Raw genomic sequence first — 25,083 nt, 5'->3', positions numbered from 1 at the left:
ATCTTCATGGTGTAGCAATTTTAATGGCCAGTAGTGTAATAACCTGCCTTTGTCCATATGGGTTATCTCAATGAATTTCCCCATCTGCAGTCCGTATCTTCGCTAGTGTGTTGCACTGCCTGTGTCTGCTCCGCTTACATCCGTTACCTACCGCGTCACGCCACCAGGCAGCATCCAACGTCGCGGTGGGCAGTGGTCATAGTGCTTTGGCTGGTCAGTGTACATGAGGAGTGCGAAAAGAATGAATAACTTTCTGCTGGCCTGAAGTTGGACATTTTTACTCTCCTCGACTCGAGGCCATTGCGCAGTGGTTAGCACACTGGCCTCGCATTCGGGAGGGCGACGGTTCAATCCGGCGTCCGGCCATCCTGATTTAGGTTTTCCGTGATTCCCCTAAATCGCTTCAGGCAAATGCCAGGATGGTTCCTTTGACATGGCACGGCCGACTTCCTTGCCCATCCTTCCCTAATCCAATGAGACCGATGACCTCGCAGTTTGGTCTCTTCCCCCAAACAACCCAACCCACCCCAACCCTCGAGGCCGTTGCTGCTGGCGCCACCTGTCTTCTACGCGACTTTCTGGTATAGCACCGCGACTGAGGGGCAGCCTCAGTGATCAGGTGATGTCAAGGAGACGGCGGCTGGCACTCGTCGGCCGTCTGAAGGCGCCGTGCAAGGACGGGGTGGGCAGCACCGGTATTTCTGAGCGCCTCCTGGCCGCCGGCCAGCTGCGGCGCGGCATCGCTTCCCGTGACGCACGCCACGCCGCGGCTAGCTCGGGTAGCCATCCTCGCAGTAAACAAGCGGGCTAAACTATACGAGAGATGCTACTACCAACTCACGCAACTCGTCCGTAAGGGCGGTTTCGCGCTATCTGCAAATCATCGGCCACCCGTCTGTGCGTATATCACACTTTTTCGACCTGGGCCAAGCTTCGGTTTATTTATCATCCTTCGTCCCTCTCCGTCGCGTGCTGCGGCGTCGCCGGATGGCGCAGTAAATATTTTCGATGTGCAGGCGACGGGATAATATTGGAACTGTGGCGATCTAGGCCCACGACCCGGATTTCGCGCGGAGGTGCTCGTTGCGCCACCGAGCGAGTTCTTCTGGCTGCTTCACTCTCTATTTGTAACCATGTGTTCCGTCTTCTTGTCGGGTGGACAGCGTTCTGTTACGACCTTCTTTCTCTTTTTTCTTTTTTCTCTCGGGTCTGGATTGTGGCGGGATTACGGCCAGCTGTCTTCTCCACTCGACCTAATTTCGCACGATTTATCGCAGGATTCGCCCGTGCTAAGTGTGCCAAAAAGTGAGTGCTCTACTTTCTAAGAAAGGCCATAGTAAAGATAATTCAAAATTCTCTCTTCCCACCACTCATTCTTCGATTCGAATTTCACCTAGTGTTCAATAAATTACGCAACACATTTTTTCTCGGCCAGTTTCGCTTGAAAAAAATACGGAGTTTGTTATAGGGCAATGTGTAATAATCCCGCTTCAGCCTCTATATATTCATGAGGGTCCGATAAGTACCGGCGCTATGCATAGCCTGTAAACTGGCGTCTGTAACGGAGGCCGCTCCAAGTTATCACTAAATTTGTTTGGTCACAAAACCAGAGTATCGTAGATATTCACAGGAATGTCTATAAAGAGCTGGCAGTGAACAAAAGCACATTGAGTTTTGGGGCGAGGCGTCTGTCATCATCGCAACAAGGTCGTGCAGACCTATCCTATCTCTCGCATTCCATTCGGTCGTATACAGCGGTGATTCCTGCAATGTTGGGACGTGCGGACAATATCATTCGAGGTAATCTATGGATTACAATCAAATACTATGCTCTCATCTGGACGTCTATGTTGGTAGATCTGACGTCTATCAGTTGGTTCTCAAAGCTGTATGCCCGCTGAGTTTCTCGGCGTCAAACAGAATCCCATAAAAAGCAACGAATGACCATCTGTGCGGAACGCACTCCACGGGAAGCACCACGTGGATGATAGTAAGACTGCTGATGCTGCAAGACGTTGCCTCCGACGTCGACCATTAGAGTCGTACCATGCTGGCACAAAGGTCCTCCTAATAAGGTAATGCTATCGCTTTCAATGGAGATTAGAAAAATAGGCTTTTTTAGCCAAAAGAGTGGGGAATAACATCATTCCTTGGAATCCTGAATACAACCAACCTGCTTTCAGAAAAAAGTTGTTGCATTACTTATTTAACGCTCCTCATATTATCTGTAATGGCTACTTCTGCAATTATTAGCTGCATAATTATTCCTTTTTTAAAAATTTCCATATTATCAATTGGAAGTATGTGATCTCTGTAAATATTTGTATTATAATTTATTACTTCATGGTCACTTAAATATATACAAAATATTCACATTACAAGTTTCAGCAAATAGCTGCCGCTATGAGACGTGATAACATCCACTATAAAGCCGTGTATAACAAGAATAGTTAGGTACGTGGAACATCATGAAATAAACTAAAATATTTCAATGAATGTACAGCGCAACGCCATTTGGTAAAAGATACTGAAATTAAAATATCGCCCTTTGCATTATATACACTGTATAGGGAAGACGTAAAATATGGAAGGGAAAACAGGCGAAATGGAGCAGATACAGCGTACAATCTGAACTATTTAAAATTTATATTTTAAAAGCATAAACAGCAGCACAGATAATTATACGCACGTAATTAATCTTCTTTTCTCCGTATTGCTTTTATGTGTCTTTCTGTCAAACAGAAATTTGGCTCCTTGCGTTAGTTTTTAAGCCTTTTAAAATATATTTCATAATATATCATGTTGGCCGTGTTTTATTGACTATCTAGAATAATTAAATAAGCTGATTCCTGCGAAGGGAAATTTCGATACCGCACTCCGATGCCAACTCATGTCTAAATTAAAATTTTTTTTGTAAATGTTGGAAAGACTAAAACTCAGAATCTTATTTCTTCGCCTGCCTATCTCTTCCGTTTATTTTCGATTTAATCTCCTATCCACAGAAAGTAGAATGGTGATTTTTGCTTTGACGAATCTACAGCCTTAATTTCGGTGGTTTTCAGCTCGGTTTAGGCTTCTCGTCATATCGCTACATTCCAATAGCGGAAGGCTGTAATATCATTCGTATGAAGCTATGGAGTGATAAGAGATTACTATGAATATATCTATTACGAGAAAAAAAGGAACAGCTCACTTGATGGTCTGTTCAAAGTAACTCGTAACTCTGCGATGGCAAGAGGTGGACTGCACTCTGTTGGCAGATCTTTATGCTCTCCTCTACCAAAGGCGTCATTAGACTTAAGTAAAGAAACGGATGTAGATGACACAGCAATTTGATGTCGGTTAATTTTATCTTCCTCAAATCAAAGCAGTTATTTTATCTTCAAGTAACTCCTTAATTTATTGTCTTCATGAAGCTTAGTGCAGTCATTTCGAGTACTGTCAAGTGCAAGGCGGAGACTGTAACTCGATTCTCTTGCGCGACAGTCATTCCCTACCCAGATACGTGGTGGGAGATCTACGTTGTACATTCTACTGAACATAATGTTTTGCCATGACTTTTGTATGAGGTATTGAACGATATGAATAGCACAATGCCTCGTTTTGGAAACGAGAGTTCTGTTTCAGTAAATATTCTCACTGTAAACTGTAAATATATTTTTGTCGTGCAAGTTTGGTAAGGCTCGTAGATATGGACACTAATTTGTGAGTTCCACATAATGGGACTTTCTGGTCTGTTAATGGCTATGACTCCCATGACAGAGTGTACGTTTCTTAAACATATCATAATCTTAATCTATAACTAGGGAGAAGAATTTGGGATGTAAAGAAAGTTTAGTTGCAAGTCAACTGAGAAGTCAATAAAGAAAGTAACCAATAGCAAATGTCTAAAGGGAAGATATCCAACGATTTTGCAGGGCACTGTCTTTTTTCTCCTCTGCTACCTTCACTACTTGATCTCTCAGCGCAGTTATTCAGTCAACCGACATTCCCCATAGCTGAGTAACATTTCTCTTCGTTGCTGTAGATTGTACTCATACAAGCCTTCAGCTGAAGACTGTTGATTGAATGACCGGTGTCCACTTTCCTCCTATTTCAATTTGTTTAGTGTCAGCTTTAGGAAGCGGACACTGTACAGGACAGTCAAAGTCATGTGCGCCTTAAGGTTTTAAGAACGTCATTTTCATACACTGCCATACATTTTTGAATAGGCCTTGTGGAGAAAAAAATAAAGGTACTATTTAAAAAGACCTGCTGTTCATATTTTCTTAACGAACGAAATTACAAAACGGCAATCATGGTTGGTAAGCAACATTTGGTTGATATATTTTTTTTGTATTCCTTCTGGAGTAAAAGTTCTTTTAAGGTGGTCAAGGTAAATGAGATACCATGTAAATGAGATACAATGAGATGCAACTCGATACAGCGGGAATCTTACAGCCAACCAGTTGCACGTTAAAAGTTTATCACTCGTCCGAGCTATATACTGGAGAAAAGTTAACATTCATGTTGTAGGCAGCATTACTCCTTGCTGTGTTTTGGATCAATTACCGTCACTTCCGTCTCTAACGGCCCTGCCATTGACGGGACGCTAATGCCTAAACTAGCTGTATTACAGCCATTATGAGAGTGGTACTCACCTGACTGTGCAGTTTTCTCTTCCTGTAGACGCGAATCCATCTTGGCCAACAAGTGCAGCGTCTGCAGACGCTTTCTGACGCGAGTTATCATGCCCATCTGGAACATAAGTGTCCTAGTTCACAGAAAATGGCACAGAATCTGAGGCAGTATTCATTCAATAGCTAATGCAGCACCTTAGTCATAGTTGCTTACGCATTATAAAACAGAGACCCATACGAAGTATTTGTAAGAGAATTTGTTTAAACATACAAGAAAAAAAACCTACGGAAAGCGAAATGGTCGACTGGCCGTTCTGCGGCAGTGAGCGAGCGCTGAAATCACATAACCTTGATGCGATTCACAATAGACCATCTACAAACAGCTGACCGCACATTAGGTGGCTATGTGCTGTTACCACCGCTTTGTGGCCGTAGGGGGGAATTCGGATAGAGCACAACTCCATGTCGAGAGGTCACCGGCAATTTTTGCGATTTATCGTGAATTTCAATATAAAATTCGGATCCGCAAAGCTCTTTTAACTCATTTGTTTCATTGGCGATATTTTTCGACGTGACTGACACAATCATCACGATTTTACGTTCTTAGTAAGAAAGAAAATCCGCTTCCGCTCGTTGCATCATAGTGTGAAAATGTCTTACCGTTCCCAGCTGTCTTCGCACTGTGACAGTCTGTCACAACTCCAGCGGGTTTGTCACGCCACTATGTTCTGAAGCTGTCCAAAGTCTTTCACAAGTCCTGCTATCTCAGTGCAATTTTCTAAAGGATACTGTAACATAGTTGCTGAAAGTAACAGCATGTTACTGCCTTCATTAATATTTAAAGATTTTCAAAGACAACCTAAATTTGTAAATTTGTATTAGCTGTGCTAAAATTATTTTATAGTCTTTAAGAACGTTACTTCAATTTCGTATCACAATTGAAACAAAAATTGGTGACACAAGGATTAGAAGGACACATTCCCCTAGACGCGGCTCAGTACTACAAGGTACGTTGTGGAGCTACATGTTACTGAAAGGGAGAACGTCCCATTGTAGTAAGTTCCCGGTCACTATGACTGAATGGATGACGTGGGACTCCCGACACCTCACGGCCGGCTCTTGATTGGCTGTGGCGGCCAACACGAAGCATGTCTTTGTGAGTCTGCTGCTAATTGCTGGGGGAAAAGAGCTGCAATCTTACGCTCTGTCAGAAATGTGAAACACGTGTAATTCGGTCAGAGTGAGAACATCAAACTGCTTTTGAGACGGGTGAGCTAAATAACCAGTCCACAAAAAAGAGTTGCCTAGAAACTGTATCATGAAGTCCGTGGCGTATCAAGAGTAAGCGACTGTTGTTTTGCATTTACTTGTATCTCCGTATCCTTTCAAACAACGTAGTAACACTGGAGTGCTCGCAGACGAACAATTTAGCATGAAAAGCTCTAAAAATTAATTTTCAAGAACGAAAGTCCGTGATGCCAGTAGGATCAAAAATCGTTCACACTGCAGCATTTCGTTACAATGTGTTTAAATTAGATCATCTACCCATAAGCATCTCACGACTACCATTGTGGTTATTTAATGACATATGTTATATATTTCTGAAAAATCTAGAATACATTTATATGTTGCTGAAAAATTGAAACACGCTGTCACCTGGAGGTGCAAATCTTATTTATCCTGGCGATGATGGACTGTATATTACGACACTCTACGGCTTCTAAATCACCACAACTTTTATTAGTCCTCCGTACAAACAGTTGTATCGCTAAAATATTCAGATTTGAAATATTAAGGAGCGGGTTATGTGGAGTATTTCCTTCTTTCACTGGCATGCAAAGGCGTGCAACAAGAGGATTCCTTACCTGAAATCCATTGACTCCATTCACATTAAGAGTGACATTTCCGAGCGTAGTCGACTTTACGTGTCGAGCAATAGGCTGAAGGCGGTCAGAAAGAGTGGACAATATCCAGACGCGTTTAACGAAATGCTGTCTCTCAGTTCTTTGCTGAAAATAAAGCAGATCGCGCGACGACCGTTCACGCGCAATAGATGTGTTTGCTCGTATTGCTACAGCGACGGCCCCCACATCGGAGCAAACACTGGCAGGTTCGGCCCGTGTTGTAAACAACCCAGTCATTGCCGAGAATTGCACCATGGGAGCCTTCAACAAGTAGTGCCGCCACTCCACATTGGGCAACTCACGGCGCACTCGGGGAAGACATTGTCGCAACCCGCAGACGTGCGCACTTCGCCAAGAGCTGCACAAGTACTTGTGATTGTGACTGCTTTGCTACTTCGACATTCCGCTGTTCTGAAATCACTAAAACATTAGGAATTTCATTTAGCGTAGTGCAGCAATATAATAATTACATAATTCCTCAAACACAGAAATATCTTTCACCGTTCAATAACTGTAAATTGATTTGTCGAATCGATGTAAAGTTCATTTTAGTTCACATAAGCGAACGCCAACAGTAGTAAAAATGCGCATAACAAAGGGCTGTGCAACTTCATGACGCAGTGGAGATGAGAAGGTCGGCAATAAATTAGAACGTGGTTAAGAGAACTATTGAACAGCGAACTATTACGTAATATTCTACATTCGAGTTGTTAAACATAAACATAGGATATAGAACTTTCTGTGTTATAAGAAGTATCTACTTTCACACTGCTGTAACAAAACACATTTCACAGCTCACTTTGTTTTTAGCGCCCACTTATCGTCGTTGATATCCCACTCACTTTTTATAAACCTCTTTGCTGCGGTCTTTTTACATGCAAGTTCTACTTCTGGACAAGAAGTCACAGACGGCTTACCAACGTGCACAGTGCAGTAATGAGTACCAAAACGAAAATTTTAAGGTATCCTGATGCATGTATAGTACAAAGTGATACTAATGGTACCAGCCAGAAAATTTTCAGGTAAATAAGTTACTGAAGAAAAATATTATGTAACGTGATAAAAAATATTTCTGACCCTTTAACGTTCGTGAGTAAAGTATGCCAGTAATTACATTAACTATACACAGCATTTCGTCTGATGAAAGAAAGGAAAACAAAACGTTTCGTAGAATTCTTGCCCTTTGTCATCATCAAAATTTATTTCACTGAAGAAAAGAAAATTCTAATTTCAAACAGATGTCGACCCTTCAGTTTGAGTCCTCCGCTATAGTAAACAAGATACGACTGAATTTTAAAATTTAAAATAACACATCACCTTTCCTATATGGTAAGAGCGAGAGATCCAGTCGTTATATTTCTATATCTGTCACGGAAAATAATCTAGAGCATAGAATAGGGAGAAGAGCGTGATCTTTTTCATTTAACAAGTGGTTATCGACCTAGCCGGTACACAACGTTAAGTATGCAATTCCGCAAAGTGTGCCATGATTGATCCCGAAATCGCTATGGAATGGCGACACTAACGTTCATTATGCCGGACACAACACCACAGTTAGTACTCACCTGTAATCTGTGAAAGACTCGATCTATTAATTCCAGCAGTAAGAATGCGAGCAGTTTTTGCTAGCGTAGGCAACGACGGTCATTCAGAGACTGGCGGCGCGCGGAGTTGGCGTCGGATGTGCCACGTCGACAGCGGCGCCCGACGGGGGAAGAGGAGTCGGGAAGGACTCGGGCGCCGCGACGCCGCGCGGGCCTCTGCGTCCATTCCCCTCCCAGCTGCCAACTCAGCTTCCGGCGTGGACGCAGCAGCACGCGTGGTCGGCGATGTTGCGTCGTCCCCAGACCTGAATACCGCGCACACCTGGCCAGCGGGGGAGGCCGGCGGGGGGCGTGTCCACCGTGCTAAGCCTTATCCGGCCTCTTTGAGTGCACGAGCCACATAAGCACACGGGACGAAAAGAGAGTCACCCGCACGAGACATCGCGCTCTTACCGTCTAACAATGCCTCTTGCCCTGAAAACGGCCTCAATTCGACGTAGAAGACAGTCCACAAGATTAAGCTACGCAGTGGTTATTATTAGATCCTGTAGAGCTTCAAAAGTTCGGGTATGTGGATTGCTAGGTTCCATCCGGTGTCCAAATACATTGCCCGACAAAGAAAGTGAAACACCCCGAAGAGGGAGGAGGAAAAGAAACGAAACTTCCGTTTGTGAGGGTGTGTAGTGTTCAGCTATGACGAAAGTCGAGTCACTTTTACAAATAACTTGGCAGCATGAGTTCACTTGCCAGAATGATGTTGCACTCCATCTGGCCTGGATGCAGGCACTGATTCGGCTGGGAAAGGTGTTATAAAGTCGTCGTTTCCTCTCCTAAGGCTAGCTGACCACTGCTGTTGTAACTGATTTTTGCCGCACGGGATTAGCCGAGCGGTCGCGGGCGCTGCAGTCACGGACCGTGCGGCTGGTCCCGGCGGAGGTTCGAGTCCTTCCTCGGGCATGGGTGTGTGTGTTTGTCCTTAGGGTAATTTAGGTTAAGTAGTGTGTAAGCTTAGGGACTGATGACCTCAGCAGTTAAGTCCCATAAGATTTCACACACATTTGAACATTTTGAACTGATTTTTGATATCCTGGATACTGGGTTTGGAACCGAGTTGACATCCAAGCTCTGGGTATCTTACTGGCCATAGGTGTAACTCAACATCATGCAGACACGTGCTGCGTGCGGACGAACATTGTCTTGTAGAAAACTGGCAGCACGATTCTATTGGATTGAAGGTAACACATATGGATGTATACCATTGTGCCGTCAGAGTCCCTACAATAAATACCACCTGGGACCGAAAGTCATACCCGGTTATTCCCCACATGACGACATAAGGAGTAACACCACTGCGTCTCTCCGAACTATTGGAAGAATGGAACCTCTGCGCACTTCACCGCCAGACTCGCCGAAGACGGTCATCCAAGATATTACAGAACTACGAGTTATCACTGAACACAATTCGACGCCATTCATCACCACTCTGTTATGACCAGACGAAATTACAATCGTCTGGCAATTACTGTGGGTGTTTTTACTGCTGTGGGAAACAGCTCACTGGATCTACAATATATAAAATATTAGTTCAATTTATGACATGAATGAATAAAAAGGTTTAATTAACTTGATTTAATTAACTTGATAGAATCCTTTGCCACAGGAGTGCGCGAATATTTACAACTGGCATTGACTATTAAAGCATCCCTTGATGCAAAGAATCACAAACAATTCTCTTGAAGTACACTGTGCATCATTTACACAAGTACATTTCCACCTGTTACTTGAATAATTCTTTTGCCCAACTCGATGATGTTGACTGCTTCATCTGAGGTCACAAGCTGAGTAGAACTCTTCTGTGCTCGGCTCTATGTTGACCTCGGTACGAGGGCGCTGCTGTGCTGAAAGAGGAAGTGTCTTCTTCGGCCTCTCCTTCTCGCCACTGCAGATTGCAGCGAGAACACGCTAATGTCTCTGGAATCGATGTGTGTTGCCAACTTCGGTACGGCGCCGCTACCGTTGGAGCATGCCCCATACGCATACGACAGTAATTCCCTAGTTTGGCTGCTGCTAGTCTCCGATTAATGCTGGGGGATCGCAGAGAAATTAGGAGTCCATTTGTTGGTCTCAGACGGCAGACGCAGATGTGATCGTGAGACGATGTGCTTTGTTCACGGTATGGCGATCCTCCCTTATGGTGGTCAGACACAGTGTACTGGAATCTTGACGAATAGCGTGCAGCCCAACATCGGACCACTGGCACGTTTGAATGCCCCGCAAATTTGGATATTGCCCGATACGCCCATCGGATCAAATGGAGACCCTCAAGGAGACACCTTTCAAACCCTGTCAGGTGTTGACGATCCCCTCTCACACGAGCACACGGCATCTCCGTGTCCTTCAGAGTGATAACATCTGACGCTGTTGAGGCTCCTTGTACATCCTACCAAGTATAGTAGCACTTAACACGAACAGTGCACTCTGGTGGCCCTTCTATCAGTTACAAAGTATTTACATAACCGCCGATGGCCTGTACGTGTACGAAGTTACAGTGACATTCTACTGTGCATTCTGGGCACTGCACTCTTTTCATCAGACAGTTTAGTCCCAGACATTTGCCGTGGGATGCAGATATAGCGATTTAGCGGGCCTGTTGACAGAGTGTTCGTCAAACCAAAACTACACGCCTGGATCCTGTGAACAAGACTGTTGTCATAATCGAGGGCGTGTAATGTTCTCCAAGTGTTAGCGGATTTCGTGAATGGGTGTTTTCGCGCAGTAGCGCTGGGACGATTTTATCGCTGCTTGATAGACACTGCGATTACAATAAAACATCTCTATAACAAGATGATCTGTGCAATTTGAAATGAACCGGACCGGAAACCTTTTTGTTCTCTCTTCTTGATCAGCCATTGCCCGGTACGGTCGCAGTTAAGTAGAGATTCCGTTATTTGTACTCATTTTGCGTAATAGTAATTATTATTATTTAATTTAATTGTGTTTGTAATTAAGAATAACCATACCTTACTTTCCTCAGCTTTTTTTCATGAATTTGAAAAGTAAATGTGGCTTACTTTGTGTGGGAGTGTCTGTTGGCGAATGATCGCGTATTAACGGCACCAATCAGTGTAACACGTCTGGTTTGCTTTCAAAACAGAACCTGCATCTAAAGTTTCACCTTTTGCAAAACGAAGTCCGATAGCTTTCAGGTGTAAATCACGTCCCAAAATTTTGCTCGCCAACAGACAGTCCCGGTAGAGAAGCCTAGCTAAAAAATATGATGGTAATTAAATTCCAAAATTTCAATATTTAAAAAATAAATAAAAATTTCAAAACAAAATAATAATAAGAAAACGCCACCATAGACGGGTGTGTGTGCACCATACTCACCGTCAAGGTGTAGAGGAAATGGCAACTCGTGGTCTCCAACAAAGTTGAAATAAACATCCTGATTCGTGTTCACAGTAATCTTAATGAGCATTCCCAAGTTACATTGAAAAAAGAAAAGAAAATAGTAGAACCAACTCTGCCCTGAATTACAGCCTTCACAGGATCTGGATTAAACGATTCACTGAGCCGTCTGTGCTCTCGATGCCTCATTTCATTCGATAAGAGGCAAAATCACAACTAGACGGACCACAAACACGTCTACATAGGTGTGGACGCTATCTCCAATAAAATACTAAAAAGTTGCCCTGTAATATTTGATGTTCTTACAGAGCGGCTGTGCCTACTCGCCGGTTTTCGTCCAAATTTACAGGTATGGTTTATGCAGTTCTTGGCCGAAATGAAACACAGAAGCGGGAGCTCCAGATGCCCAAGCGTTTAGAGAAAAAAAATAGCGTTTCTTGCCTTGGGCCGGGCAAGGCATGAGCCTTTTATGTCAGTCTACATGCCAGGCAGCGGTTGGCGCAGTGGAAGTAGTGCACAACGGCAATCCGAGGATAGCAGGGTCGAGTTCCTAAAAGTGGCAACTTCTTTTATTTTCATTTTCTACGTTACTTTCACTGCAAATAAACCGAAATAATGCCCAGTATATTGTATTTATAAATATTCTCATAAAAGAAATGAGAAGGAAAGGCAAAGGAAAATTCGCAATTGCAAATAAATTTCCAGGAGGGGATGGTAAGACTTGCGCGAGAATTTCTGTATAAAATTAGATACCATTATTATTTTGCAGTTGATGAGTCACACCTTCTGGAGTGATATTCTTCCTAAAAACACGAGAAGTAGTAATTTTCTCGGTAACTTGCACATTTTATAAACACTGCAATTTACATCCTTATTTTAAAGTTTGTACAGAAAAACAACATTCTCACGGTATTCTCACAATAATTTAGAATAATTCGAGTTACTCGATCGAGAGCTAGCAAGCATGGTTGGAATTATCGGTGTCCCCAACGGCCGATGTTACCTGTTCAGGGAACCTATTGTTCGAGTGCTGATGACTGATTGCAGGTTAAAATGAAACAAATTCTTATGCGTATTAATTAAATCTCTTCCTCGTTGAGGCCATGAAGACAATCCAGTTTTGGAAATTTATTTGCAATCTCAAAATTTCCTTTGCCTTACTTTTCATGCCTTTTATGAATATATTAATAAAACCAATGAACTGAGCATTATTTTCATTTATTTGCAGTAACTTAAAAATTGAAAATGAAAAATAAAAAGTTTCCGCATAGACATCGACTGAACTCTTTCCTCTGCGCAAACCGCCTCCTGGGAACTACTTTGACATAAATGTATCGTGAGTCCTCCGACCCGCGCAAAACAAGCTATTTTTTGAAAACTCTTTCCCATCTGGAGCTTCCACTTATGACACTCGTTTCTGGCAAAGCCCTGAATATATCATAAAGTTGGACGAGATCGTCGAGGACGAGCATTTGCGATCCGCTTGTTAGTCACTTTTCTAATGTATCATTAACTCAGTGCGTTTTCCCTCAAAATATGCCATTGTTATCCCCCTCTATAAAAAGAGTGACTCCACAGATGTCAATAACCACTACCCAGTTTCACTCCTTATTTCATTTTCTAAAATTATTGTGAAGCTAATGCACTCCACGGTTGTCACATCCTTGTGTAGTAAGGGGATACTTAGCCATTCATATTCTGGATTTCAAAAGTACCAAACTGCTGCGTCAGCTATTTACACATTTACTGAACACGTAGCAAAGTCTTCGAATGATAAAACATCACCAATTGGGATCTTCTCAGACTTATCGAAGGCGTTTAATTGTGTCAATTGCAATTTTCTTTAAGAGAAGTTAAGGTTTTATCGCATACGCAGTTCAGTTCTTATTTGGTTCTTTAAGCAACATAATGCAGAAAGTTGCCTTAGGCTGCTAGATTAATATAAAGAAGGACGTCATATTATCTGAATGGAGCTAAATTACAATGGTCAACTCACCGGGATCGGTTCTTGCTTTATGTTAATGAACTGCCATTTTATCTGAATCAAGGGGCAGAATTAGTCATGTTTTACGTGATACTAACAGTGTTGCGAAGCCGAGCAAAGAAGCATCGACAGGGGAAATAGTAAATGATATTTTAGTGAAAGTTACTGGATGCCTTTTTTAAAACTCTTTCCCATCTGGAGCTTCCACTTATGACAAATGAGCTAGCTTTAAACTTTTTTAAAAAAGTTCACCTAGATTTTTAATCTATTCTCCCAACAAGACATAATAAACAGGGTAGAAAATTGTAAGTTCTTAGGTGTGCATGTTCTTGAAAACTTCAACTGGAAAAACCATGTAGGAGACATGCTAAAAGTATTAGGTTCGGCTACTTTTGCCATAAGAATAACGGGCAGCTATAGGGATACAGTAGTCAGTAAGTAAGGTTGGCAGCCCTGCAGCCAGGCGACTAGCGCGAGTTTTGAAGTCATTTTAGATTATAAAACATATAGATTAGTACTGATTACGTGGTAAATAGGTGTATTAGTGTGCCGTTTAAGTGTACCATTAAAGGTTTCATTTTTCTTTACGTAATATAGCAGAAAACGCGAAAAGACGGTACAGTCGTATTTTCTGTTTACGTTCTGCTGCAGCAAATCTATAGAATTTCGTTTAGTTGTTCCTTGCTCTCTCCAGCAATTTAACTTAGCGTACCTCTTCATTATTTAACTAGCATTTCCGGAAAGTAACGTAAAGTTTAAGTTGTTGTTTCAGAAACTTTGCACTTTTGTTATTGTTTACACACAGTTGCGTATAGGCCAAATTTGTGTAACCATATTTTCGTGTTTATCTGTAATTTAACTGACTTATTCTTAATAAACTATTACGTTTATCATGAGTGAAAAGTGCTTGACTTGCCGTAGAATTGTTAGGTCGGGGCTTTGGCGTGATGGGTGCTGTAGTTTTTTCCATGTGGGTGACTGTAGTGACGTGGGAATAGGGGAAGGAAATGAGACTCATCAGTGGTTTTGTAGGATTTGTAGTAGAGATAGGAAGATACTAGAACAGGAGGGGAAAATTGCCGCCCTTCAGGCTGAGTTAGACAAGGCCAGGGGAGATCTTGACAGGTTAAGGAGGGAGAAGGGTAAAGAGAGGTAGGAAGTGGCAACAGGCAACAGGAGGAACAGGCCTAGAACTTTGTCTGACAGCTTTATGGTGAATGTGGAAAACAGATTTGACCTGTTACTTCAGTTAGAAGCTGGTGAGCCTCAAGCAGTTGCAGGTGTAGACAGGGCACAACAAACTTTCAGCAGCAAATTGAAAAGTAAGAATGTAGGGAAATCAGTAAAGAGAAAGAAAGTGTTGTTGTTAGGTAGTTCCCATGGAAGAGGTGTTGGCCAACTTTTACAGGATGAACTAGAATCAGAATACCAGGTCACCAATTTTTTTAAACCTAGTGCTGTTCTGGAGCAGGTGACAGAGGATTTAGGATCACTTTGCAAAGATTTCACTAAGGAAGACACCGTGGTTATAGTGGGTGGGGCAGGTAACAGTATTGACAGAGATCCTGGGTACAGTATAGAGTGTGACCTGGCGAAGATTGCATCAGCATCGAAGCATACTAGTGTTGAGTTTGTATCTGTTCTTGGGCGCTATGACCGACCTCATTTGAACTCTTCTCTCAAGAGAGTTAATTTGGAGCTGGAACGGCTGCTCATGTCGGGTGCGGGGTCACACATTGGTGTGGTTCATGTTGATTCTCTCAGTAGGTGGGATTATACTAGGCATGGCCTTCACCTCAACAGGAAGGGGAAGGGTAAATTGGCTGGGGAAATAGCAGGAGAGTTAAAGGGGGGAGCACTGTCATGAGTGGTAAAATACCAGTGGTTATAGGGTTCAGAAAAGACCATTTTTTAGGGTAGGCAGGACAGAAAGAAAGCAAATTTTAAGAGAGGTTAGAACTGAAACAAACCTTCAGTTTGAGAAAGAAATCAAAAAACATAATTCCAGCTTATTACATCAGCATAAACAGCCATTGGTTAAGAATTTTCAACTGGCAGCAGATATTTTAACTCCACCCAATTTTAACTCAGTCAATGTGAAATGTCAGCTATCTTTATTGCATCAAAATATTCGAGGACTGAGAAATAAAATTAATGAATTAACTATCTGCATAGATGAATTAGAGTCTTCAAACCCAGCTGACATAATCTGCCTCTCTGAACATCATGTGACCACTGGTATAGAACTTTTAAGTGTTACAGGGTTTAGGTTAGCGTCACACTTTTGTAGGTCAGAAATGGAGAAAGGAGGAGTTGCCACATTCATCAGGAACTGTCATAAATTTAAGAACATAGGCATTCATAAATTTTGCCTAGAACAGCATATGGAAGCATGTGCAACAGAATTAGAATTTCACAAAAAATCCTTCATAATATTAAGTGTATATCGAGCACCTACAGGTAACATTAATCTGTTTGTAAACCACCTTGAAGCTGTACTGGCCCATTTAACAACCAAAAACAAAGAAATAGTGGTTGCTGGTGATTTCAATGTAGATTTCCTTAAAGACTCTCCCAATAAGAACTTATTTGAGTTAGTAACACTATCATTCAACTTAATTCCCACTGTAAAGTTCCCCACTAGGATAGCCACTTGCTCACAAACAGCCATTGATAATATCTTTATAGAAAAGTCCAATGAACAAAATTATATTGCAAAACCAATAGTCAATGGCCTCTCAGACCATGACATGCAGTTCCTTCTGTAAAATGTTAATACTGAACAGGATATAAAATCTGTTAAACCTGAGCTCAAGAGGGTAATCGGTAAGCCAAAAATTGATTGTTTTAGGACACTCCTCAGAGACATTCACTGGACTGATGTTTACAGTACTCATGGCATGAATGAAAAATATAACATTTTTGCTAATAAAGTGCTTACCTTATTCGAACACTGCTTTCCCCCAAAACGTACCAAGGTTAGAGCAAAGTCTACAAAGAAGCCATGGATTACTCGATGAATAGGGGTATCTTGTAAAACAAAAAGAAAACTGTATCTGTCAATCCGAAACATTTCCAATGTTGATGCTATAGCACATTCTAAGAAATACTGCAAAATATTGAAGACTGTAATACAGATGTCAAAGCAAATATATTACAAGGAAAAGATAGTCATATCAGATAACAAAATAAAGACAATATGGGATATAGTGAAGGAGGAGACTGGTAGAACCAGACATGAAGAGGAACAAATAGCATTAAGAGTAAATGATACATTGGTGACAGATGTGTATAGTGTTGCAGAACTTTTTAACAAACATTTTATAACTGTTACTGAAAAGATGGAGTTGTCAGGTTCGGTAGATGCTGCTGTGGATTACCTTAGACCAGACATTTCAAGTAACTTCCATAATATGAATTTGACCCTCACTACCCCAACAGAAATAATGTCCATCATAAAACCTTTAAAATCAAAAACATCAAGTGGGTATGATGAAATATCAACAAAGTTAATTAAAGAATGTGATTATGAGCTAAGTAACATATTAGGCTATCCGTGTAACCAGTCGTTTATCAGTGGAATATTTCCTGAGTGGCTGAAATATGCTGAAGTTAAGCCACTGTTTAAGAAGGGAGATAAAGAAATAGCATCAAATTTCCGTCCAATTTCACTGTTGCCAGCATTCTCAAAAATTTTCGAAAAAGTAATGTACAGTCGTCTTTATAACCATCTTATCTCAAATAACACACTGTCAAAGTCACAGTTTGGATTTCTAAAAGGTTCTGATATTGAGAAGGCTATCTACACTTACAGTAAAAATGTGCTTAATCCATTAGACAAAAAATTGCAGGCAACTGGTATATTTTGTCATCTGTCAAAGGCATTTGACTGTGTAAATCACAATATCCTTTTAAGTAAACTAGAATATTATAGTGTAACGGGAAATGCTGCAAAATGGTTCAAATCTTATATCTCTGGCAGGAAACAAAGGGTGTTATTAGGAAAGAGACCTGTATCAAGCTATAAGGCATCATCCAACTGGGAACTAACTACATGTGGGGTCCCACAAGGTTCCATTTTGGGGTCCTTACTTTTTCTTGTGTATATCAATGACCTTTCATCAGTAACATTACCAGATGCCAAATTTGTTTTGTTTGCCGATGATACAAACATTGCAATAAATAGCAAATCAAGTGTAGTCTTCGAAAGATCAGCCAATAAAATATTTGTGAACATTAATCACTGGTTCCTAGCCAATTCTTTGTCACTAAACTTTGAAAAAACACACTACATGCAGTTCAGAACTTGCAAGGGGTGTCCCAAGAGTATATGTCTAACATATGATGGCAAGAAGATAGAAGAAGTGGACAGTGTTAAATTCTTGGGATTACAGCTTGATAATAAATTCAACTGGGAGGAGCACACCACAGAACTGCTGAAGCGTCTTAACAGATCTCTGTTTGCAATGCAAACTTTGTCAGACATAGGGGATGTAAAAATGAAAAAGCTGACATACTATGCTTACTTTCATTCCATAATGTCATATGGGATTATTTTTTGGGGTAATTCATCAAGCCAAGCTAAAGTTTTCTGGGCACAAAAACGTGCAGTAAGAGTTATATGTGGTGTGAACTCAAGAACATCCTGCAGAAGCCTGTTTAGGGAACTAGGGATACTAACTACTGCTTCCCAATATATTTATTCCTTAATGAAATTTGTCATTAAAAATATATCACTTTTTCAAACCAACAGCTCAAGTCATGGAATCAATACTAGAAATAAGAATAATCTTCACAAGGATTTAAAGTCACTTAGTCTTGTTCAAAAAGGTGTGCATTTTTCAGGTACACACATTTTCAATAACTTGCCAGCAGCCATAAAAAGCTTAACAACCAATGAAATTCAGTTTAAGAGAAGCCTAAAGGATTTCTTGGTGGCCAACTCCTTCTACTCCATTGATGAATTTCTTAGTAAAACCAACTGATTTGTATATAAGTACAACATAACTTCTGCACAATTTCAGTGCAGTAATGTGTTCATAGAAAATTTGTATGTGTGTGTGTGTGTGTGTGTGTGTGTGTGTGTGTGTGTAAGTATAATCTAACTTCTGCACCATTTCAGTGCAGTAATGTGTTCATTGTAAATAAGTATTACAGTAGTTGTATTATATGTTTATTACCTTATAAATAAATAAAAAACTTTTTTATTTTAAATTCAGTGCATTAGTATTTGTAAAATGACTCTTAGTGTTCATTAAAAAATGATGATCATTCCACTTGGGACCTGTGGAATGGTACATTAGCTTACTTGTTTTAGTTGCAAATATTTGTCATGTATTGTTGTTTTTCTGACATGTTCCACATCCTGGAGGACCTCCTCACTACGGATCAATTGGAATGAAAGTAAATCTAATCTAATCTCATCTAAACACATTCTGCATATTTTCATTCATTTGTGTCTTGTGTGATAATATCTGTGGTAACTCCTCGTTTAGGTGAAAAGTACTCATAGTACAAAAGAAAGTAATTAGAATTACGTATGTTATTCACACACACACACATCTTACAGATGCCTCTTTAAGCAGCTGGGAATTTTATTAACAACTTCAACATACATTTATTCAGTTATGAAATTTGTTATCAGTAATCCATCTAAGTTTGAGAGTGAGAATGATATTCACAAGTACATCACTAAAAGGAAAAATGATTTGCATTACCCTATAACTTTGCCAGATGAAGGGGTGAAATATGTGGCCATAAAACTCTATGACAAGCTACCTATACATATAAAATGTCTGACAAACAGCAGAAATGTTTTCAAAAACTGATTAAAGAGCTTTCTACGTAACAATTCCTTGTAGAAGAATGAATAATTCTTGTGTGGAGATAATTAATCACTAAAAATTACATGTAAATGGCCAGCATCCAGCCATAAGCTTTCTACGTTTGGCCTGTTGACACGTCTCACATCATTACGTTTATGTTGAATTTGATCCGTAAAACAAGTAACTAACTAACACCTTTTCGCCCTTACTCAGTAGAAATAAATAATTAACATCTCCATTCTGTAGGTGAATAATTATAGGTTTAAGAAACGTTCATGAGTAGGCGGAAAAGAGCAAAATTGTTTGACTATACCAACGACCGTCAATTATTATCCAGTAGTAATCAACCAGAGTACCTTAATGTGGAAAAATCATATAAATCTTGTTGCAGGAGGCAAATTCTGGAGTGAATTCGCTGTTAATGCGTAATACATAAACAAAGATTGCAACTTACAAAATCATGGTCCGACTATTTCCTGAACATTGTTGATCAGACAGTGATAATTAAAAAGTGTGAGTAAATGAAGAGAGAACAGGCAAAGAAGAATTTTGCATTTCGTTGTGGATTTACTTAGTCAGCACGATAGTTTCACTGTCAGTGAATTGGATTGGATTGTTTGGGGGAGGAGACCAGACAGCTAGGTCATCGGTCTCATGAAATTAGGGAAGGACGGGGAAGGAACTCGACCGGGCCCTTTCAAAGGAACCATCCCGGCATTCACTGTCAGTGGGAGTCTAGGAGAAATGCGTTGCAGATCACAGAAGTTTGAAACCACGAGCGCAAATTCTAATAGGGTTCAAGCACTCCAGCCTATAGACAGATGTTATGAAAAAGCAATGGCCGTAAAGTTAGATTAAATCTAATAAGGAGACGTACTGATTGTGAGTCTTCTCGTGCACGATTCGTGAATGGAACGGACAGTGGATAAAAAGGTACCATTTTGCTCAGACATGCAGCCTATGGTACGTGTTGACTGAGACACCAATTAAGATTTTGTAGCAGTGCATTCTCTTACAGTGAATATGATCTGTGAATTCGCCCTTCTCGTTTTGTCTCAACAAAGAAAGTGTGTAAACTTTTGCAACATAAATGTAACACGTTTATATTCCATTGTTGTAATATATGTGTTGTTGTTATGGTCCAGTCCGAGCTTTAGTTTGATCCAGCTCTCTATGTTAGTCTATCTTCTAAGGCCTTTGTACCTTGCACAACTACTGTAACCTACATCCATCTGAATTTCGCTACTGTGATGAAGCCTCGGTCTCTCTATGCTATTTTTACCCTCGCTACCGAACTGACGATTCCTTAATGGCTCAGGAGGTGTCCCATCAATTGATTCCTTCTTTTAGGTAAATCGTGCCACGCATATCTTTTCTTTTTGTTATGACCAGACGAAACTACGCTGGTGAGCCGAGACATTATGAACACCTGCTTAATAGCTTGATTGTCATTACTGATTCTGCGTATCAGAGATCCACAAGTTTGTTGGTAGGCTTGTCGAGATATGTGGCATTAGATGTATACGCACAGGTCATGTAATTGGCGTAAATGACGTGCCGTTGATTTGTATACGTGCGTCGCGTGCCCTTAGCGCCAGCAGCTGATATCCAACGTCGAGGTGGGGCAGTGGTCATAATGTTTTGGCTTATCAGTGTACAATTGTACGCATTAACTGTGTGTTCTTTGATCACTCTAAGAGATGGCTCATTGGAACTACAACAGATGAAATATTCGTTAACTTTGTTACATGAATGATAACAGGAATTACTTAATTCGATACAGTCCTTTGCCTTAGTAATGCTTAATAACATACAACTATCATTGACTATTAAAGCTTCCCTTGATGCATACAATCACAAACTCTTCCTCTAAAGTAGAATGTTCAACATTTACCATAGTGTATATCCGTCTGAGACTTGAATAATTCTTTAGTCCTACTCCATGATGTTGACTGCTCCAGCTGATGTCAAGAAATGCTTTCAACCTCGGCTTTATATTGACCTCCATGTGAGGGCACTGCTGTTTGAGAGAGAGGGCGTGTCTTCTTCGGTCTCTCCCATTCGTCGTTACTGATTGCAGCGAGACATTGCTAGTATCTGTGGTATCAACGTGTGTTGCCGACTTTGGTGTGGCGCCGTGATCTTTGGACGATACCACATTTACCAGTTCGATTCAGTACCTCTGCATTAGTGGTTCGATGTAATCTGCATCTTCTTCTGCAGCTCCACATTGCAAAATTTTTGATTCTCTTCCTGTATGAACTGTTTATCGTTCACGTTTCACTTCCATTGAAGGTTGCACTGCAGACACATTCTAGTATATAATCATTTGTTTGTGTTGTTATTCGCAGTCCGTAAACACCACAAATAAAGCACTCAGCAATTACAAACATTGTTTTAAAACCACATTGTTCTTGTAGGCATTGCCTTAGTGGTACAGTATGTTCTTCCCTTTCTGCAAGTCGTGACTCAACCTCCTCTGCCAGTAACTGAATAACCTTGAGTTCGGCGAAGACTCTGATTTACGACTTGTCATTTCTGTACACTGACGGGTTCCCGGGGGGTAATCCACGTTACATTTCGGACATGGTTCAACAGAAACTAGGTTAAAGATGGGGAGACTCGGTTGCTGTATAACATGTAGGTTACCGAACTAGTAAGGTAACAACATAAATATGTCACTTTGTATATATATATATATATATATATATATATATATATATATATATATATATATATATACTCAGGTCAAAGTATATATATATATATATACTTTGACCTGAGTACCTTTTACATACACTGTATATATATATATATATATATATATATATATATATATATATATACTTTGACCTGAGTACCTTTTACATACACTGTACTGAAAATGTCCTGTGTGTTAGGTTGAAGCCCCCAGGTATGTGCAGAAAAAATTATAACATAGAACTAGATATTTCTGAGACATTGGCGTCTCTGGCGGCGCATGTGTGACGATGTGTTTTTGAGATGCTGCCAAAGCACCGCCAGGCGAGTCACGGAAAGAGAGATGGCTTTGTTGCCCGGTCGCCATTGAGTGCGCACACAGTGCCAAAGAAACTGCTCACAGTCAGATGAAGATGACGTATCCTCAACGATTGCGCATGTATCCATAAACTACGCGGCTATCTACAGATCAGTCGCATTTTTTTGTCAGTGCTGTTATTTGCTACATGTTTCAATGGTTTTACAATTTTCACTAATATTTGAGAATGGGGACGTAGCTACTGCGAAGTAAGGGCTTTTAGACTGCTTTTCTTTATTGTGCTCACAGCATTCATTACTTGCTCAAAACCGTCAGAGACATGCACTGTAGTTTAAATGGGAATTATGCAACTTTCGTGGTGCATTTAACACGAATTGTGCAACTTCCGCGGATGTGTGTCAAGAATCATGCCTGAGAAGTGGAGGATAATACCGAAGCAGCTGTTATTTGAGAAAATAGTAGTTAACTGTAGCTGACCTCATTAACAAGCTAAATATGTTGCTGTTCCGAGTGTGGCATGAATTCATGTTGTTATGAATTTATAAATCGTCACAATTCTTTTCTACTACAGTCACAGTATAAGTGTTCTCTTCTTCCACAAATGACGTAAATGAGAGGCCAGGCTTAATTGTTTTTATTTTTATAGAAGATATAGTTAGTGTTTTAGCTTTGTTTGACTTTTCTTGGCCTGTGAAAATGTAGTCGTATTATACGTTACTTGGAATTCAGTTCATAAGATTTCACGTTCCGTTAGTCTTTCTGGGAGTTGTGGGTGCCGTGCCTGGCAATGATAACCATGCCTTGGGTAATGCCTTCTACCGAACTTGGGTTCATTACTAATCAGTTTCCTCGCACACTGTAAGAAATAGTTTTCGCAGAACTAACAAGAGGCAACAGATTGTAAAACTGAATGAATATCATAGCAAAGCCTAATAAAACAATGAGCTTTACCCAGTTCACCGCAGAAATTCAGGAACATATACACACTTTTGTATAAATCAGTGACTGTTTCTGCAAACGCCAACACGAAGGTCTCCCGAACACTAAGCCGACAACAAGAGACGTAAATAGTCACTATGCCCACAAGAGGTATGCGAGAAGAGTAATTTTTATCATGACAAACAAAGGCATTAATCGTAGACAAAAAGAATCTGCGCTTCTTATATATGATTTATCCATAAGTTTACCTGCACTACTTGTTCCTCGTTAAATCAAAAGAAGTCTGCTTTTTTTTGTAATCGAGTTCTGATCTAGCATACCGACTTAGCAGTCTTTAAAAACTACGTTCTTTTCTGTCATAAGCCAGCAAACTGCTTCTGGGTTAAGTGAGTCTCAAATGAGAATGTGAAGAAAGTGAGTTCCAAGTACCTAGTTCGTCTTAACCAAGACAGATATCCCAAATAAACCCGGTAAAAAACCCCAGAATGAGGTTTTTTTAGTTGCGACGGCAATACTGTCTCAGTGAAAGATGTATAGGTTAGTGCATCTACGATGAGTTAATGTATGTAATCAATTTTCAGTCTGCAGCAAACTGTGCGTTGATTTGAAACGTTCTAGGAGATTAAACCAGCGTGCCGGACGGTGACGCGAAGCAGGAACCTGTGGCTTTCGCGGGCAGTGAACTATCCAGGCACGACTGACGATTCGCCCTCACTTCTACCAGGAATGTTTGCCCTGGGGAAGTGCCTCGTAACCTGAAGATCATTCTGTTTAGAATCTCAGGATATAGTAATAACAGTGAAATAAGCGATATAGTAATTTTTCAAACATACCGTATTTTGTGTTAAGTGTTGTAAAATTGCTAAAGGCGCCAGGCCTACTAGTGAGGAATTTGCAAGTGATCTGGAGTATACTTGAGTCCAACAATGTCATTTCTGTTGTAAGAAAGAGAGATAACAGTAATAATGGACAAAAGCGACCTGGAAGATATAAGAAGGAAAACACGGGAAATTATCATGAGAAATGGCATCCATCATCCTGAATCAGCTATTGAAAAGCTCACTATACCACGTCAGAAAGTAGTTAGGCGTCTAACAGATATTTGTGCAGCTGCACGAAAAGCAACTTTGGGACCTGAAACGTGTTTTTAGAGCAGCAGGTCTTCAATCCAAGAAGCATAGCATCCGCAGACGTTCATCTACATCTACATCTACATTTATACTCCGCAAGCCACCCAACGGTGTGGGACTCCACCTAACAGAAAATTCTGAGACTGCCCCAAAATCTAAGACTGAAATAAATGATACCAAGATGCTTACAAAAGAACTACACTAAGAAACACATGAACGACACCAATCACGGCAATGTCGATTTTCAAATATTGAACCACTGATTCACGTACGCAAGTGTGATTGTATAAACTAAGAAATCAATGACAGCGGTACAAAATCAGGTTATATCGACTAGTAACTGACGGAAGTGTATCCTGAAAGAGTAAGGAATAGATGATGCATATATGAAGTGTAGGTATCAGAAGGAGAGTATATCACACACCAGATATGGATGTAAGACCTTGGCGTCAACGAATTTGAACAGGCCAAGCCAAAATAATCCACGAGAAGATGGGCCAGCACTATCAGTTAGTGAAAGACTTTTCTCCATACTACAGATACTACGATCCCCTCTCTATTGCAGAAAATTAAAATTTCCCAAATTTACTGTGACTGCAGCATAATATCCGATAAAACAATCCGTTGTAATCGACCTGACATAACAGTGGTCAATAACACTGGGCAAGTCACCTTTCTCAACGCCGTATGAAACGTCCATGATTTGAAAAC

General features: G+C 40.7%; 2 protein-coding genes across 6 annotated transcripts in view; one reads left to right on the top strand and one right to left on the bottom strand.

The window, feature by feature from the left end:
• The window catches only part of LOC126480813 (uncharacterized), a 222,204-nt gene extending 214,010 nt beyond the window's left edge, over positions 1-8,194 (bottom strand). Inside the window, exons 1-2 of one of the 2 annotated variants that reach the window (XM_050104141.1) lie at positions 8,089-8,194; positions 4,641-4,737 (exon numbers count right to left, since the gene is read on the bottom strand). In XM_050104141.1, coding sequence (XP_049960098.1) covers positions 4,641-4,737 — 97 coding nt within the window. In that variant the 5' untranslated portion in view covers positions 8,089-8,194. Of the gene's footprint in view, positions 1-4,640; positions 4,738-6,484; positions 6,776-8,088 lie in introns of those variants that run through there. The other variant, XM_050104140.1, reaches the window with a different exon arrangement.
• The window catches only part of LOC126480816 (neuroparsin-A), a 153,461-nt gene that overhangs the window by 66,304 nt on the left and 62,074 nt on the right, over positions 1-25,083 (top strand). The window lies entirely within an intron of this gene.

This window comes from Schistocerca serialis, chromosome 5 (genome assembly GCF_023864345.2).
Source record: "Schistocerca serialis cubense isolate TAMUIC-IGC-003099 chromosome 5, iqSchSeri2.2, whole genome shotgun sequence".
NCBI lineage: Eukaryota > Metazoa > Arthropoda > Insecta > Orthoptera > Acrididae > Schistocerca > Schistocerca serialis.
Note: the sequence above shows the minus strand (reverse complement) of the source record. Positions and strands in the feature narration are given on the sequence as shown.